The sequence below is a fragment of the Diplotaxodon limnothrissa genome, linkage group LG23 (assembly GCF_057381915.1).
Source record: "Diplotaxodon limnothrissa isolate DT_005_m linkage group LG23, D_limnothrissa_male_GT1.1, whole genome shotgun sequence".
Lineage (NCBI taxonomy): Eukaryota > Metazoa > Chordata > Actinopteri > Cichliformes > Cichlidae > Diplotaxodon > Diplotaxodon limnothrissa.
In genome coordinates, this window is record NC_140617.1 from 16,028,509 (window position 1) to 16,043,734 (window position 15,226).

Sequence of the window (15,226 nt, forward strand, 5' to 3'; positions counted from 1 at the left end):
CATTTAATTAGAGCAGGTAGTTGTACTGCCCTCTACTGGAAATAGAATGTAATTGTTCTGCCCATTACTCACGCCGGGAACCAGATAATCTTCCCCGGCACACCTATGTGCTGCAGCACAGTGGGTGGGAAACACTGGCTTAGGCAGGCCGAGAGAAATTTCACTATTTAACAGACGGCTTTCCATTTAAATCACAAATTATACTTCATATAAGAAATGTATAAACCCTTACTGAAGAGTTGTAATGGCAGTCATTACTACACCCTTCAACACTTTGCGTGTACAGAGTGATACTTGCATCAAATTATATTTCATATAAGAATGTAAAACAAACAAACTTACGGAGCAGTTGTCATGACAATTAGTATGGCTACATCACTCAGAAGTTTGTATGCAGAGAGTGTACAGTTCATCCCACTTTAAAACTGACAAAGTAATTGAAAAAAGTGATAAAAGCAAGGTACACAAGCAAAGAGTTTGTGCAAGTCAGAAATGAGTTTCTTTCTTCTTTTTTTCAAACTGAGATGAGATTACGAACATAAAAGAATAAACTGATTTTGAGAGTTTTATTTTCTCAGAAGTTTGGAAGCTGCAATACATGTTTGATCTCTCCTTTATCTGTCTTGATCTTCTCTTCTTTGTCTTGTTTTTGTCTCCTTTAGTGCCGGTACAAAGTATAGCTGTACAGTATAAATCTTTTCATTGCTTTCCTAGTTTTTCTAGAATAACACTTTAGATATGAATTATCTTTTGAATCCCCTTTGACATGTGTTGTAGAAAGTCTTCATTATTATGCCAGCGGACTTTATAAATTCAAAGTATTCATTTTCTGATACAAGTAGAGTTGTCTTGATATATTGTAATTCATCTCTTGCCTTTCCTACGTGCTATTTCATGTAATAGCAAATAAGCTTAAAGTACTGTGATTAATTCCTTTTCTACCCAATATTTAAATCATCTTCGGTGACTCTTTCTGCTTTTCAAAAACTGTAAGCTACATGGTGTAATATAAGACTCATTTGTGAAGAAATGTTTTTTCTGTAATTTCCTTGAGGATCATGTTGCATAATGTATACTGCAGGCTGGATAAAAAAGTCTGAAAACCTGTTGTTTATCCAAGGTAATTTCTGTATGAATTTTGCCTGGTGAAGTTCTTATTCACAAAGTTGTGCACAAATGAAGTAAGCTCAAGTGATGGACAGTGTGTGGGATTTTCAGCTATCAAAAGTCAACCACAATAAATCAAAATGTTTTTTCCCTTCGCTAATGAACACAGAAAAATCCACGGGAGGAATTGTATTTAACAACTGGAAGGATTGTAGTGGTCAGAAGTTTACATAAACCCATCATGGCCATGAGTGTAACAGTGATTTGAAGCTTTTAATGACTTCCTTGAACTGTTCTTTTTCCCAGCTGCAGAGTGATTGTACACTTTAATGACTTTAAAAACAAAAATTTGATATTGAAGTTATAATTTATTATCTATTTCCTCTAATCTGGATTACTTCTGGGTTGTACTGATACATAAGGTATCTTTTTTCCTTTATCAGCCAGTATATCCGTGATGTACTGATCAGCCATATCACTCACTGTATTTCTATGGCTGCCCCTCCTTGACCTTCATAATGCCTGCGCTCTTAAATGGCTGTTCTTGGTTCCCACCACACCCAAGGGCTTGCATATATTACAGTGTCTTTACATTACAATATAAAGCAAACGAGCTAAACTGGTGCTAGAAAAATTAAACTGAAATGATTAATATCCAACATCTCACATTTATTTTTACACAAATCTTTACACAACAAAGGCACAGAAACATGTACATCATCTATGCTTTCAGTGTTTGCCGCAGTGGTGTGGTAATAAAGAAGCAGTACAGAGAAGTAGTAGAACAAGATAACAGGACTCATAACTACTCTTTTAAAACTCCACCATTGTGCAGGCACAAAAACCCTGAAACAGCTTTCCCATGTAAATTTTTTTTTAACCCAAATTAGAGTTCAACGATTTTTCCATTGTGTGGTCATGCTGTCTTCCATGTTATCAGAGCCACTACTGTTGGTAAGATAGAGAGCGAGACACACTTGGGGACTTCTTCCCCACTTCCCCAAGAGGAGAACCTCATTCAGACTTACGTCCTATGAATTACTGACTTGCAGTTCTGCTAATTTCATTCAGCCCATTTAATTTTTTCCCAGGCACATCGTCTTCCTCACACTGACTGGCAAAACAAAAAGGTGGGAGATGTAGCAGCAACTCTGAAAACGTACATTTCCATCGAGCTTTAAAGTCCAAGCAACAAGCAAAAAAACCCCTAATTTAGTTTTTTTTTTCCTTTTGACAATTTCTTTCACTTATCAAATTCCAGACTAACGGGAAGGCTGAAGCCTATCCAAGCTGTCACAGGGCAAGAGGTGGGGTACATGCTGGACAGGTCACCAGTCTGTCTCAGGCAGAACACAGAGAGAACAATAATTTACACTCATGTTCAAAGACTAGAGAGCTGCAAGCAACAACTTAAAGTCCTGAGTTGAAATTCTCAGCTGTATGCGGAGAGGCTATGATGAAACTATCATGAGACAGATAAAATTTTATATGAATAACCAATATGAATCTAGTAATACTTTTAACACCGATTATAAACATTTATAGGATAATAAGCTGAATATCAGTTCTTGGAAAGTCATGGAAAATCACTGGTGAGGGAAAGCATACCTGTACAAAAAGTATGACCCATAATAACACATTATGGAAACAGGTGAACTTTATGCAGAGTCTGAGATGAGTGTGTCATTTCACCTCATCAAAATTCCAACAAGCTGCAGTATTTACACTAACAAACCAGAACTACTTCACAGGCATCATTCAACTAGAAAACACATCAAACAACTCCAACCTCACATCAAATTCTGTTTGATATTTCATGTCTCACATTTATCATTTATGTTTCCTTTATTTTGTCCATCCCATTCAAATCAATAAAAGCAGGCTGTATAACAGAAACACCTCCCTGCATAATGCAATACAACAGCACAAGCTGCAGCTGCCAAAATGATCTTACTGTTGAAACAACACCTTCTACATCAAATCAGCGCTTTCATGAAGAGAGAATCCATTTTAGATAAGTGAACACCGTCACATAAATATCGAACAGATGGATACTCGGGACATGACACAGCCATCAGATGCCTTTATCATTAGCGACATTCCCAAATATGTTTTTTCCTTTACATGAATTCTCCTTTTTCTAATGATAAAAAGCTATTCCCAGTAAAGCCCTGTGTCATTATTGCAAATGCTTGAAAATTATGCCAAAATGTATCAAAATGAAGAGAATCACTGTTACCGTGACAATGAGGAGGATTCCTTTCAGGAGGGTGAGCACTGAAGTGATTGGCTGAATAACTGTGTGGGCCAGTAAAATAGCAAGAGTCAGGGTCCAGGTGAAGACTGGGATCACATAGATGTGGCTGTGGAGAGAAAAAAAACCCATAACACACATAATTAAACTCTATGCTATAAAAATCTGCACAATTTGACTGTTGACTAAACACAAGCGCTCTGCATTGATAGATAATCAAGATGCAAGTCTAGTACTTCATAAGCTTGTGGTTCAATTAACAGTCATCCTCCAAAACAAACACCTGTTTGCTGCTTATTAACAATGAAAACATCTGGAGTTTTAGCAACTACTGTTGACTGAGGGAAAACACCTCCTGGATATTCACTGTCACAGCCAAAGTAACCAAACATACAGTAAGTCAACAATTTTGTAAAACGTCCAAACAAATGATTGAAGTTCATGCATTATTATACTTAAAACTGCTCTTAGCTACTTCACTGAAACAGACATTTTTTCCAGTAGATGCAACTTAATACTACTATTAATCCACCACTGCATACACAGAGCACAAAATACATTTTATAGTAAACTTTATGCAGTGCTTAAAGTTACTACTTAAGCTCTAGATTAAATATTCAATACAAACGCATCATATTTATAATATAAAATAATTATACGCAAAATGACCATATAATGATTGTTTTTTTTAAATATTATTTAAAAAATGTGTTGCAGCACATAAAGCTGCTATAAAGGACAAAGACTTATGCAACAGTGCAAGAATACAACAATAAACCTCTTTCGTTCTCAAAACAGGATATCAAATACTGCCGTCAGAAGCTGGTTGCCTTTTAGACAAGGACCTTCAGCCTACCTACTATCTATGTAGAGGACAGTACCTTAAGATAAGGTACTAAAGTACCTTCATGAATTTGACCTGATGTAAAGATGACTAGTAATACAATTAATGAGAGCAAATGGTTTAAAAGTGGGGATCTTCCAGGCAACTAGATAGCTAACAAGTATAAAAGTACTCAGAAAACAGCAAAAACTGCTCTGCATACAATTTAAAGTCCTGCAGTTTGTTTTTCTTTGTTTTCAGTGAATACATTTTACTAAATGTTGGATTAGTTTTATGCAACAAACTTACTTTGCTAGGCTTTAATCAGCCCCTTCACAACAACAACAACCATGTACACCGAAAAGAAACAGCAGTTAACTGTACAATACAGCATTATATTTAAAACTGTATCCTGTACTGTAGACTTAGGTCTGTTTGCATGTTGTGCAGTCACAGTTTTCATTTCAATTCAATTCAGTTTTATTTACCAAGTGCCAAATCTCAACAACAGTGACCCCCAAGGAGCTTTACGCTGTAAGGTAAAGACCCTACAATAATGGAGAGAAAACCCCAGATATCAGGCACGCCTCGTTGGACAAAAGACACACTGTGGAAGAGAGCCAAAGAATAACAACTAAGGTTTAAATGCAAAGTAGCGTTAAAGAGTGAAAAAAAGGTGAGAGAAGAAACGCTTAGTGCATCATGGGAAGCCCCCAGCAGCCTAAGCCTATTGCAGCATAACTAAGCAACGGTTCAGGGTCACCTGATCAAGCTCTAAATATATGCTTTGTCAAAAAGCAACGTTTTAAGCCAGTGGAAGAAAGGGCAGCAGTGCTTGCCTTATCAAATCTAAGAATAAGCATAAATTAAAACATACCAATGTAAGGCAATCTTTTTCCGACAGAGCTGTCATAAAGCTCAGCCACTCAGACGCCAGCAGCTCAGTTACGACCTGCCCTCCCTATGAAAACACAGCTGGCATTAGCAAGTAAATAACCCTCAGTGATTTAACCTCGCAACAGAAGAGTTTGGTCTTGCTAAGCATGACTAACATGTGTGATGTAGATAAGATGGAGTTTGAAAAAGCTGTTAATAACTCCCTTAAGGCATTAACAAGGAATGCTGTGACGATGATGGAGATGAAGGCAGCTCTGACCATGTCCATAAAAATGGTAAGTGGAGCAGGTGCAGGCTCAGCAGTACTTTGAGACTAACATCTATGAGAATGACTGAATGTCATAAGCTTAACTACCTGTTTTGCCAACAGCCCACCTTCATTTTTCATTCATATTTTAATCCCCTCGGTGGATATTGACAGTTAACCATGTCACACTCTGCACAAGCCTTTTAATTCAGCTGATTTTTTTCTAAATGAATATTTAATATACCAAGACGTATGCCTGTATTTCTAAGCTCATGAACAGTTTTTTCTTCATAGATATGTGGTTCTCACAGGACAGCCAATACAAACGAGTGATCTCTAGAATACGACACTGAACATTAAACAGTATTTAAAATGAGCTCAACCTTAAACATATGCAGTAGTAATATACATCCGTTTAGCAGTGCTAGAGAACATTTTTCTGCAGAACAATTATTTTTACTTTCAATATTTTAAGCACAATTTCTTAATAATACAGTTTATGTGTAGTGAGGTGTTTTCAGAGTCTTATTGCACAGAGGGGTAATGCCTCCATGAAGCAAAATGAAATAGCCTATCAGGTTTGGTCAGTATGCTTATTGTAAAAGTAACTGTTGCTACAGAATTTTCAGCTTCAAGTGCAACATGATCAGTTCAGCCTCATTTGTGATAGCAGAGCAACGCAGAGAGGCCTGTGCTACGAAGCAGGATTTTGGCTCATCCAGGTAACTTTAAGGTTAACCCTGGGTTTTCTGTACTACAAAGGTAGTTCACGACTTATCAGGGTAAATCGCCATGGCACATGCTGTAGCCCTAACCTGCTCCTGAGTAGGTTAAGTTCAAGATTACAGATCAGCACGTGTGAACCCCCCCTCCCACTCAGCAATCAATTCTCCAGAAAATAGCATCAATATTCCTGGAGGATCCCTCGGAGGATTAGGGAGAGTAGGAGGATGTAAAGTTTTTCAGTTGTGTCTGAAACCTTTGTGCTTCCCTGATGAGCGTCATTAATACATATAGATTCTTAGACACAACTTTATTATTTGATTTTTTTTTTCCAGTTGTGGCTTAAGCTGATTGGATAAATGCTGTATGTGGAGGTTTCATGAGTCGCACAGATGACATAGTAAGAGAAAAGTTTTGGGGGGGATTGTTTTTTGTTCTTTTTCTTTGTTTCTTAAATTCCCACTTAAGTGTTTGTCCAATCAGTCAATCGGAATACTGTAGCTGTAATCTAACTATGACGTTCTGCAGCATTTTTATTTTTGGAATATAAAATAAAAAAATGATATACGTTTTTGTATGACTAGGGGAAAAAATGTAGAAACCTAAAATGACTTAACACTCTTTATTACAATCTTCTATATAATAAAGATATATGCAGTAAAAAGGTTGTTGTATTTGTCCATCAGTTTCCACAGAGGCTTCCCTAATGTGGTTTTAAAGTATCAACTGGAGCAAATGGATATTTTAAATAAAATATTAACAGTAAGATAAAAAATATATTTAAAATTAGTTCATTTTGCCAACTGTATGAATTATGAGGAACAAGACTATTAAGATTTAAGTTCAACAGACATAAGGATGAGCTTTTGCTCCTCTTAATTAAACGCTTGCAATTTAAACTGTATTTATTGGTTAAACATAGCTCAAAGCCTGTAATGATTCCAACTAGATAGAAAATTAATATTTTCTTTATCTAAAGTGCTAAAATATAATCTGGCCATTGGTTTGAGAGTGAGGTGCTGATGCGCAATTCCTGTAGAGCTCAGTGAGATTCACTCTCTGGGATTCGTGTCCGCTATCCTACAGCAGTATTGACGAGAGTTTTTACACAGAGATCTGCAGTAACCTATTGATTGGGGAGAGGGAATATGGTAGTTTATCCAAAGGAGGTCTCCTAAGGTGTTTTCACTCCAGTAACCCTGTCTCCCCACAACACATCGCAGAATCCCCCCCGGCACCGAGCGGCCCGATAATGAAGCCCCCAGGTGTGCCGACGAAGCAGTCCAACCATCCTGTAGAGTGTGAATAATATTATTTGGGTTAAGTATTTACTGGGGCATGACAAAATAAATTAGCTCCGTTAACTGATAAGGGTAATTATAGGCTTGGGAAAGGAAAGGAGAGGGAGGCGCGAGGTCGAGACAACGATTACTTGAAGAGCTGGTTGGAGTTGCTGCAACGATTTTTGCTGCTTCAAGTTTAGTTTAAACAAAGTTGCTTTATTTAATACTTCACATTATCTGACAGTTCTAACAAGTAGTACACTAAGTTGAATTACTAACAATCATTTTTTTAATAAGGCTAACCTCTGACTGTCACGGTCCCCGTGTCTCTCTGGTTGGCCCACGCTGGCTACAGGTTTTGTTGTTGTTAGTTTTAGTTTTTTGTCTCTCCTCCTCCTCTCTGCCTGGGTGGAGCTCATTACGGGCTCTCACTCTTGGCCCACGCACCCCTGTGGATGGTGTCCACCTGCGGCTGATCTGGCTGATTTCCCCAGCTGCTATTTAAGGCAGTGGCACAGAGCAGCTCACCGCTGGAACGTCGAACCACCTGAGTTCGTGCTCGCGGCATATTCAAAGAAGAATCGCTTACACGTGTTTTATGTTGTGGAACTAACCTTTGACCTTCTGTCTGTAGATTCTGGACCGAATCACCGGACCTGTCCAAGTGGGGCAGTGTGTGGAGTGTTGGAGCGAGTGCGGCTGAAGAGGAGTGCGTGTGTGCGGAGGAGCGGTGGCGGTGACTGAGTGGAAGAGGAAGCGTGTGTGTGGATTCCCCCCCCCCCCCCCCCCCCCTTCTCTCCATGGAGCCCTGGACCCCCTCCCAACTCACTGTACATATATTTTGCACTAAGGTGATCCCTATTGTAAATAAATCCCCTTTTGTTTCCTTGAAAGAACTGTCTGCGCGTGGGTCCGTTCAGTAGCCATGACAGAACGTTCCAGCCAGAATATGGACCCAGCAGACCTTGACCCAGTCCAGCGAGCCCTTGCGTCACAGGAGACGGTGCTGGTCTGCCACGAGGCGATGTTCTCACACCTGCTTGGCCAGATTGCGTCCCTCACCCAGGCAGTGGCTCGGCTTACACCGCTGGAAGGAACGCCCTCGGCGGCTCACCCCGCCCCGCAAGGCGCCGAAGCCCAAGCTGTGGAGCCGGCAGCAGCTGAAGTAACAGCCCCCTCTGCTCTGGAGCCAGGCACCGCAGGACTCCGTCTACCTGCCCCTGAGCCCTTCTCTGGTGAGCTGTCAAAGTGTGCAGGATTTTTGACGCAGTGCTCTTTGGTTTTCCGCCAACAGAGACGTTTGTTTGAAGATGATGGAGCAAGAATCGCATTCTTTGTACAGCTGTTACGTGACCGCGCGCTGCTGTGGGCACAGGCAGCGCTTAAAGCCAATCCAGACATAACCTATGCTGTTTTTCTCTCGAAATTTAAAAATGTTTTTGAGAAGGGATCCGGCGCCGAAGCAGCAGCTCATCGGTTGCTGAACCTGAAGCAGGGGAAGCGGAGTATGGCAGACTACTCCATTGACTTCCAGATTCTGGCTGAGGAGACCGGCTGGGGTGAGGATGCATTATGTTGTACCCTGCTAAATAACCTTTGTGAGGAGTTAAAAGATGAATTAGCCATGCGGGAATTGCCCTCCTCGCTAGATGCTTTAATGAGTTTGTGTGTGAAAGTAGACGGCCGCCTGCGTGCACGACGGAGTTCCCGGCTCCACCCCTTTCATGAGCCTTCGGGGCGGCCCAAGACGGTGCCCGGAGGAGCCCAGGCAGAGCTCCGTGAGCGAAGGGAGGAGTTGGACCAGGAGGAACCCATGCAGTTGGGGCACTCCCGGGTTAGCGCCACTGAGCGCCATCGCCGTTTGGTTTCGGGTGAGTGCTTGTTTTGTGGCAAGACAGGCCATTTCGTGGCAACCTGCCCGTTGCGATCAAAAGGGCGCGCCCGCCAGTAAAGGCAGGAATACTGGTGGGCGGGCTCTCTCAAGATTCTCCTCCACGTCTTCTGCTGCCAGCCAAGATAACTAAGCAAACCATGACACACTCTCTCTCCGCTTTAATAGACTCTGGCGCCGAACAAAACTTCATTGACTCACACCTCGCCAAACGCTTAAACTTGGTCTCCGACCCGTTGCCACACCCCCTTCGTGTTTCTGCTTTGTCGGGGCAGCGCCTACCAGACATCACTCATGTTACGGAGCCGGTTACCCTCACGTTATCTGGCAATCATTCTGAGACAATCAGCCTTTTTGTGTTTCAGGCTCCGCACGCCCCCCTGGTTTTGGGCCACCCCTGGTTGCAGCAACACAATCCGCGCATAAATTGGAAGAGGGGGTGCGTGTCTGGGTGGGGGGAGGAGTGTCATATGAACTGTCTTAGATCAGCCCCTCCCCTCGCCTCTACTGTCGAACCGCCCCCGGCTTTGGAACCACCGGACCTCTCCTCTGTGCCGCCAGTTTATCACGACTTGGCCGAGGTGTTTTGCAAAGACAGGGCGAGGTCGTTACCCCCCCACCGGCCGTACGACTGCGCCATTGAATTGCTTCCTGGGGCTCCGTTACCTACGAGCCGCTTGTACAGCATCTCGCGGCCTGAGCGGGAAGCAATGGAGACTTACATCTCAGAATCCTTGGCTGCTGGCATAATACGCCCTTCCTCGTCCCCGGTAGGGGCTGGTTTTTTCTTTGTTGAGAAGAAGGACAAATCGCTACGTCCTTGCATTGATTACCGGGGGCTGAACAAAATTACAGTCAGGAATAAATATCCTCTCCCGCTTCTCTCATCTGCATTCGAACTCCTTCACGGGGCCACCATGTTCAGCAAACTGGACCTCCGAAATGCATATCACCTGGTCAGACTCCGAGACGGCGATGAGTGGAAAACCGCTTTTAACACACACCTCGGTCATTTCGAGTACCTGGTGATGCCTTTCGGGCTAACCAACGCCCCAGCCATCTTCCAAGCGTTGGTTAACGACGTGCTCCGTGATTTCCTAGATCGGTTCGTTTTCGTCTATCTGGACGACATCCTGATTTTCTCTAAGACTGAAACCGAACATGTAACCCATGTAAAACAGGTCCTGCAGCGGCTGCTGGAGAACAGACTCTTTGTAAAGGGGGAGAAATGTGAATTCCACGTTCAAACAGTGGCGTTCCTGGGTTACATAATTGACCAGGGTAACCTCAAACCGGATCCGGCCAAGATCAAAGCTGTTGTGGAATGGCCGGAACCAACTGATCGCCGTCAGCTTCAGCAGTTCCTCGGCTTTGCCAACTTTTATCGCCGGTTCATTAGGGACTTCAGTAAAATCGCTCTGCCTTTGACCCGCTTAACCTCTCCTAAGTTCTCTTTTCAGTGGGATCAGGCGGCCCAAAAGGCCTTCACACAGCTCAAGGACCGATTCACCACCGCACCCATCCTGGCTCAGCCTGACTTGCGACTCCAATTCATTGTGGAGGTGGATGCCTCCGACTCGGGGGTCGGCGCGGTGCTCTCACAACAGCGAGAGGGTAAGCTACGGCCCTGTGCCTTCTTCTCTCGCCGCCTCTCCCCAGCCGAACGCAACTATGACGTGGGAGACCGGGAGCTCTTGGCTATAAAACTGGCCTTGGAGGAATGGAGGCACTGGTTGGAGGGCACGGCTCAGCCATTCATTGTATGGACGGACCACAAAAACCTGGCTTACCTGCAAACAGCAAAACGTCTCAACGCTCGACAGGCCAGGTGGGCTCTTTTTTTCACCCGTTTCAACTTTTCAATCTCTTACAGACCGGGCTCGCGGAATGTGAAGCCGGATGCCCTATCACGGCAGTTCTCGGTGCCTGAGGAGAGGCAGGACCCTGAGCCCATCCTGCCAGCGACTTGTGCCGTTGGTACAATAACATGGGAAATCGAGTCGGCCATTCGTGAGGCTCAGCGGGCTGAACCAGATCCAGGAGGAGGACCAGCGGGGCGGCTCTTTGTTCCATCGGCCACTCGGTCTCAGGTACTGCATTGGGCTCACACTGCCCGCTTCACATGTCACCCAGGAGTACACAGAATGATCACCTTCCTTCAGCGCTACTTCTGGTGGCCCACATTATCACGAGACGTTCGGGAGTACGTCTCTGCCTGTTCAACCTGCGCCTGCAACAAGCTGGGACATCAACCTCCGGCCGGCTTGCTGCTACCTTTACCCACACCGTCTCGGCCGTGGTCCCATATCGCGGTGGATTTTGTTACCGGCCTCCCACAGTCAGCAGGTAACACCACTATAATGACTATTGTTGACCGCTTTTCAAAGGCTGCGCATTTTGTTGCACTCCCCAAGCTCCCGACGGCCCTGGAGACGGCTCGGCATCTCACGCATCATGTGTTCCGCCTCCATGGCATCCCGGAGGACGTGGTCTCGGATTGTGGGCCGCAATTCACCTCTCGTGTGTGGAAGGAGTTCTGCTCGGCGCTAGGAGCCAAGGTCAGTCTCTCCTCCGGTTACCACCCACAGAGCAACGGACAAACTGAGCGCACTAACCAGGAGCTGGAGACCGCTCTGCGCTGCATAGTTGCTTCCAACCAAACCATCTGGAGCGACCAACTGCCCTGGGTGGAATATGCCCACAACAGCCTGACGTCTTCAGCTACAGGGCAATCTCCGTTTGAGGCCTCCCTGGGGTATCAGCCTCCTCTGTTCCCTGCTCTGGAAGGTGAGCACTTTGTCCCTTCGGTCCAGTTTCACCTTCGTAGGTGTCGCCGGGTTTGGAGGGCCACCCGTGCGGCCTTGCTGCGCACGAAAGAACGCTACAAACGTCTGGCTGACCGGCGCCGCACTCACGCTCCTGAGTACACCATCGGTCAAAAGGTTTGGTTGTCCACACGCTTCGTTCCTGTTCATGCCGAATCGAAGAAGCTCACCTCAACCTTCATCGGGCCTTTTGAAATTGCTGCTTTGATAAACCCTGTTTCTGTTCGCCTTAAGTTGCCGCGCAACATGAAGATACACAATGTCTTCCATGTGTCTCAGATTAAGCCGTGTCTCTCCAGTCCATTGTGCCCTCCTTCCAGGCCCCCTCCGCCCGCTCGGGTCATTGGTGGCCTCCCTGCCTACACGATCTCCCGCATCATGGACTCTCGCCGTCGCGGGAGGGGTCTTCACTATCTGGTGGACTGGGAGGGTTATGGCCTTGAGGAACGTTGCTGGGTTCCCCGCTCCGCTGTGTTGGATCCCGGGATGGTTGCCGACTTTCATCGCCTTCATCCGGATAAGCCTGGTGGGTCGCCGGGAGGCTCCCGTTAAGGGGGGGGGGTACTGTCACAGTCCCCGTGTCTCTCTGGTTGGCCCACGCTGGCTACAGGTTTTGTTGTTGTTAGTTTTAGTTTTTTGTCTCTCCTCCTCCTCTCTGCCTGGGTGGAGCTCATTACGGGCTCTCACTCTTGGCCCATGCACCCCTGTGGATGGTGTCCACCTGCGGCTGATCTGGCTGATTTCCCCAGCTGCTATTTAAGGCAGTGGCACAGAGCAGCTCACCGCTGGAACGTCGAACCACCTGAGTTCGTGCTCGCGGCATATTCAAAGAAGAATCGCTTACACGTGTTTTATGTTGTGGAACTAACCTTTGACCTTCTGTCTGTAGATTCTGGACCGAATCACCGGACCTGTCCAAGTGGGGCAGTGTGTGGAGTGTTGGAGCGAGTGCGGCTGAAGAGGAGTGCGTGTGTGCGGAGGAGCGGTGGCGGTGACTGAGTGGAAGAGGAAGCGTGTGTGTGGATTCCCCCCCCCCCCCTTCTCTCCCTGGAGCCCTGGACCCCCTCCCAACTCACTGTACATATATTTTGCACTAAGGTGATCCCTATTGTAAATAAATCCCCTTTTGTTTCCTTGAAAGAACTGTCTGCGCGTGGGTCCGTTCAGTAGCCATGACACTGACGCGGCCAAAGTGGATTTTAAACTCCTCCAGCGCTACCCCACTTAATGGCACATCTTACCGTGTGTTTGGGGGGGGGGGGGGGGGGGGGGGGGGGGGGGATTGTAAACAGTTTAAAAAGCTGTTTACAGTCTGCTTTACTCCAGTGACCGTGAGGACTTCACTGAAGTGGCATGTGCAGTGAGCCTCTAACTCAGACTAAAATGTCTGTAGACTGCAGCAAGGCAGCAAAGAATACAGGGTATGTAAACACAACTCTGGGGTTATGGTGTTGCATTCCTGTTTGTTTCAGCAGGTCCACTGAAAACAAAGACTTAAGAAAAGATGGTCTAAAGCAATCTTAATAACATTACAATAATTTACAATGTGTTTCCTAAGTGGGTGTGGTTGAAAGCAGAGGTGTGGACTCGAGTCACATGACTTGGACTCGAGTCAGACTCGAGTCATTAATTTTATGACTTTAGACTTGACTTGAAAAAATGTTCTAAGACTTGTGACTTGACTTGGACTTTTACACCAATGACTTGGGACTTGAATTGGACTTGAACCGGTTTACTTGAAAAGACTTGATATTTTACCCCAAATATAAAATTTAACACGCATATTATATAGAGATTGAAAATGTGACGTCATTCACGGGTAGAACCGCAAAGGATTCTGGGAACTCGTGGCAAGCGGTACTAGCGCACGCAGGCTTTCAATTAAAATCAGTTATACAGCGATAAAAAGAAACACAAAAATGTCAAGAAGCTGTTGTATTATTAACTGCAATAGCCGGTCGCATGAGAGCCACGGGAAGACGACGGGTAAAGAGATCGGTTGTTATCGGATTACGTCGTTGAAGAGAAATTGTTCGAGCCATGTTTCCGAAGTAACAAAGACGCGACGGGTGGCCTGGATTGCAGCCATTCAAAGATCAAATATAACGTCCCAGAACACTCCAGCTCACAGGTTAGTCTGCTCCAAGCATTTACACAAAGGTCAGTGTTTTTAGTAGTTAATACGTCATTTTCATAACATAATTGGTGATATAGGTTACAAGCAAGTCTGGCGCTGAACAGAAATTGTGGCGCTATGCTCCTTTATTTATTGTGCATAAATAGTGAATTGTCCTGACACAATATTGCGTTTCGCTTATGTTATTATGGTACATTGACAAAAACATATACGTTTATTCACAGGATAAAACAGGTTTTTTTGTATCACTAATTGCCCAGTGCGATTACAGCATACAGTATTGTTGTCACTGCTACATTTCTGTGATGAACCAGAAATTATTTCCACTACTAATTAATTACCGTTGAGCTCAAAGGTTATATTAATAAACGGTTAAGGAATGTGTATTTATGACGACGATTTGTGAGACTGGTAAACTTATGATACGTACGATGGTCTTTCGTTCTACACGGTGCATTTCAAGGTCCTGCACCCATCCGTCGGTAAACTGTACCTGGGCTTGTTGCAGTGACCGGAAGTTACTAAACTTCATGAGTGTATGCACTCACTCCAAGAACCGTATGATTATTAATATGCATATAAATAAAGAAGCTATTTTGTGCAAAGATGTCAACTGTAAGAATGCTGTGCATAAACATTTACTCTGCTCCATGTATGATGATATAGTGACTGCTCTGTATAAAAGTGGCACACTGCTTGATAAACAATATAAGCATAAGAAACCTAACATCAGACCTGGCTGGAAAGAACATGTATCCATGTACCATGATGAAGCTTGCATAGCTTATAAATGTTGGGCCATGGCTGGAAGACCTAAACAAGGCCCAGAATTTGAACAGAAAAAATGTGCGAATGCCAGATATAAGTACGCTGTTCGCTTTATAACTAAAAATGAGCAAATGCTAAGAGCAGATTCTTTGGCCAGGAAAATGCTGTGTAATAATACGGCAGATTTTTGGAAAGAGGTGAAAGCTCTTAATAACTGTAAACCATCTCTACCATCAACTGTTGAAGGTGTTTCTGGGGCAGATAACATTGC

The 15,226-nt window shown here is 44.4% G+C and overlaps 1 protein-coding gene across 1 annotated transcript in view; it reads right to left on the bottom strand.

The window, feature by feature from the left end:
* The window catches only part of LOC146607763 (uncharacterized), a 96,884-nt gene that overhangs the window by 52,659 nt on the left and 28,999 nt on the right, over window positions 1-15,226 (bottom strand). The window contains exon 8 of the mRNA XM_085348000.1: window positions 3,347-3,470. Coding sequence (XP_085204126.1) covers window positions 3,347-3,470 — 124 coding nt within the window. The remainder of the gene's footprint in view (window positions 1-3,346; window positions 3,471-15,226) is intronic.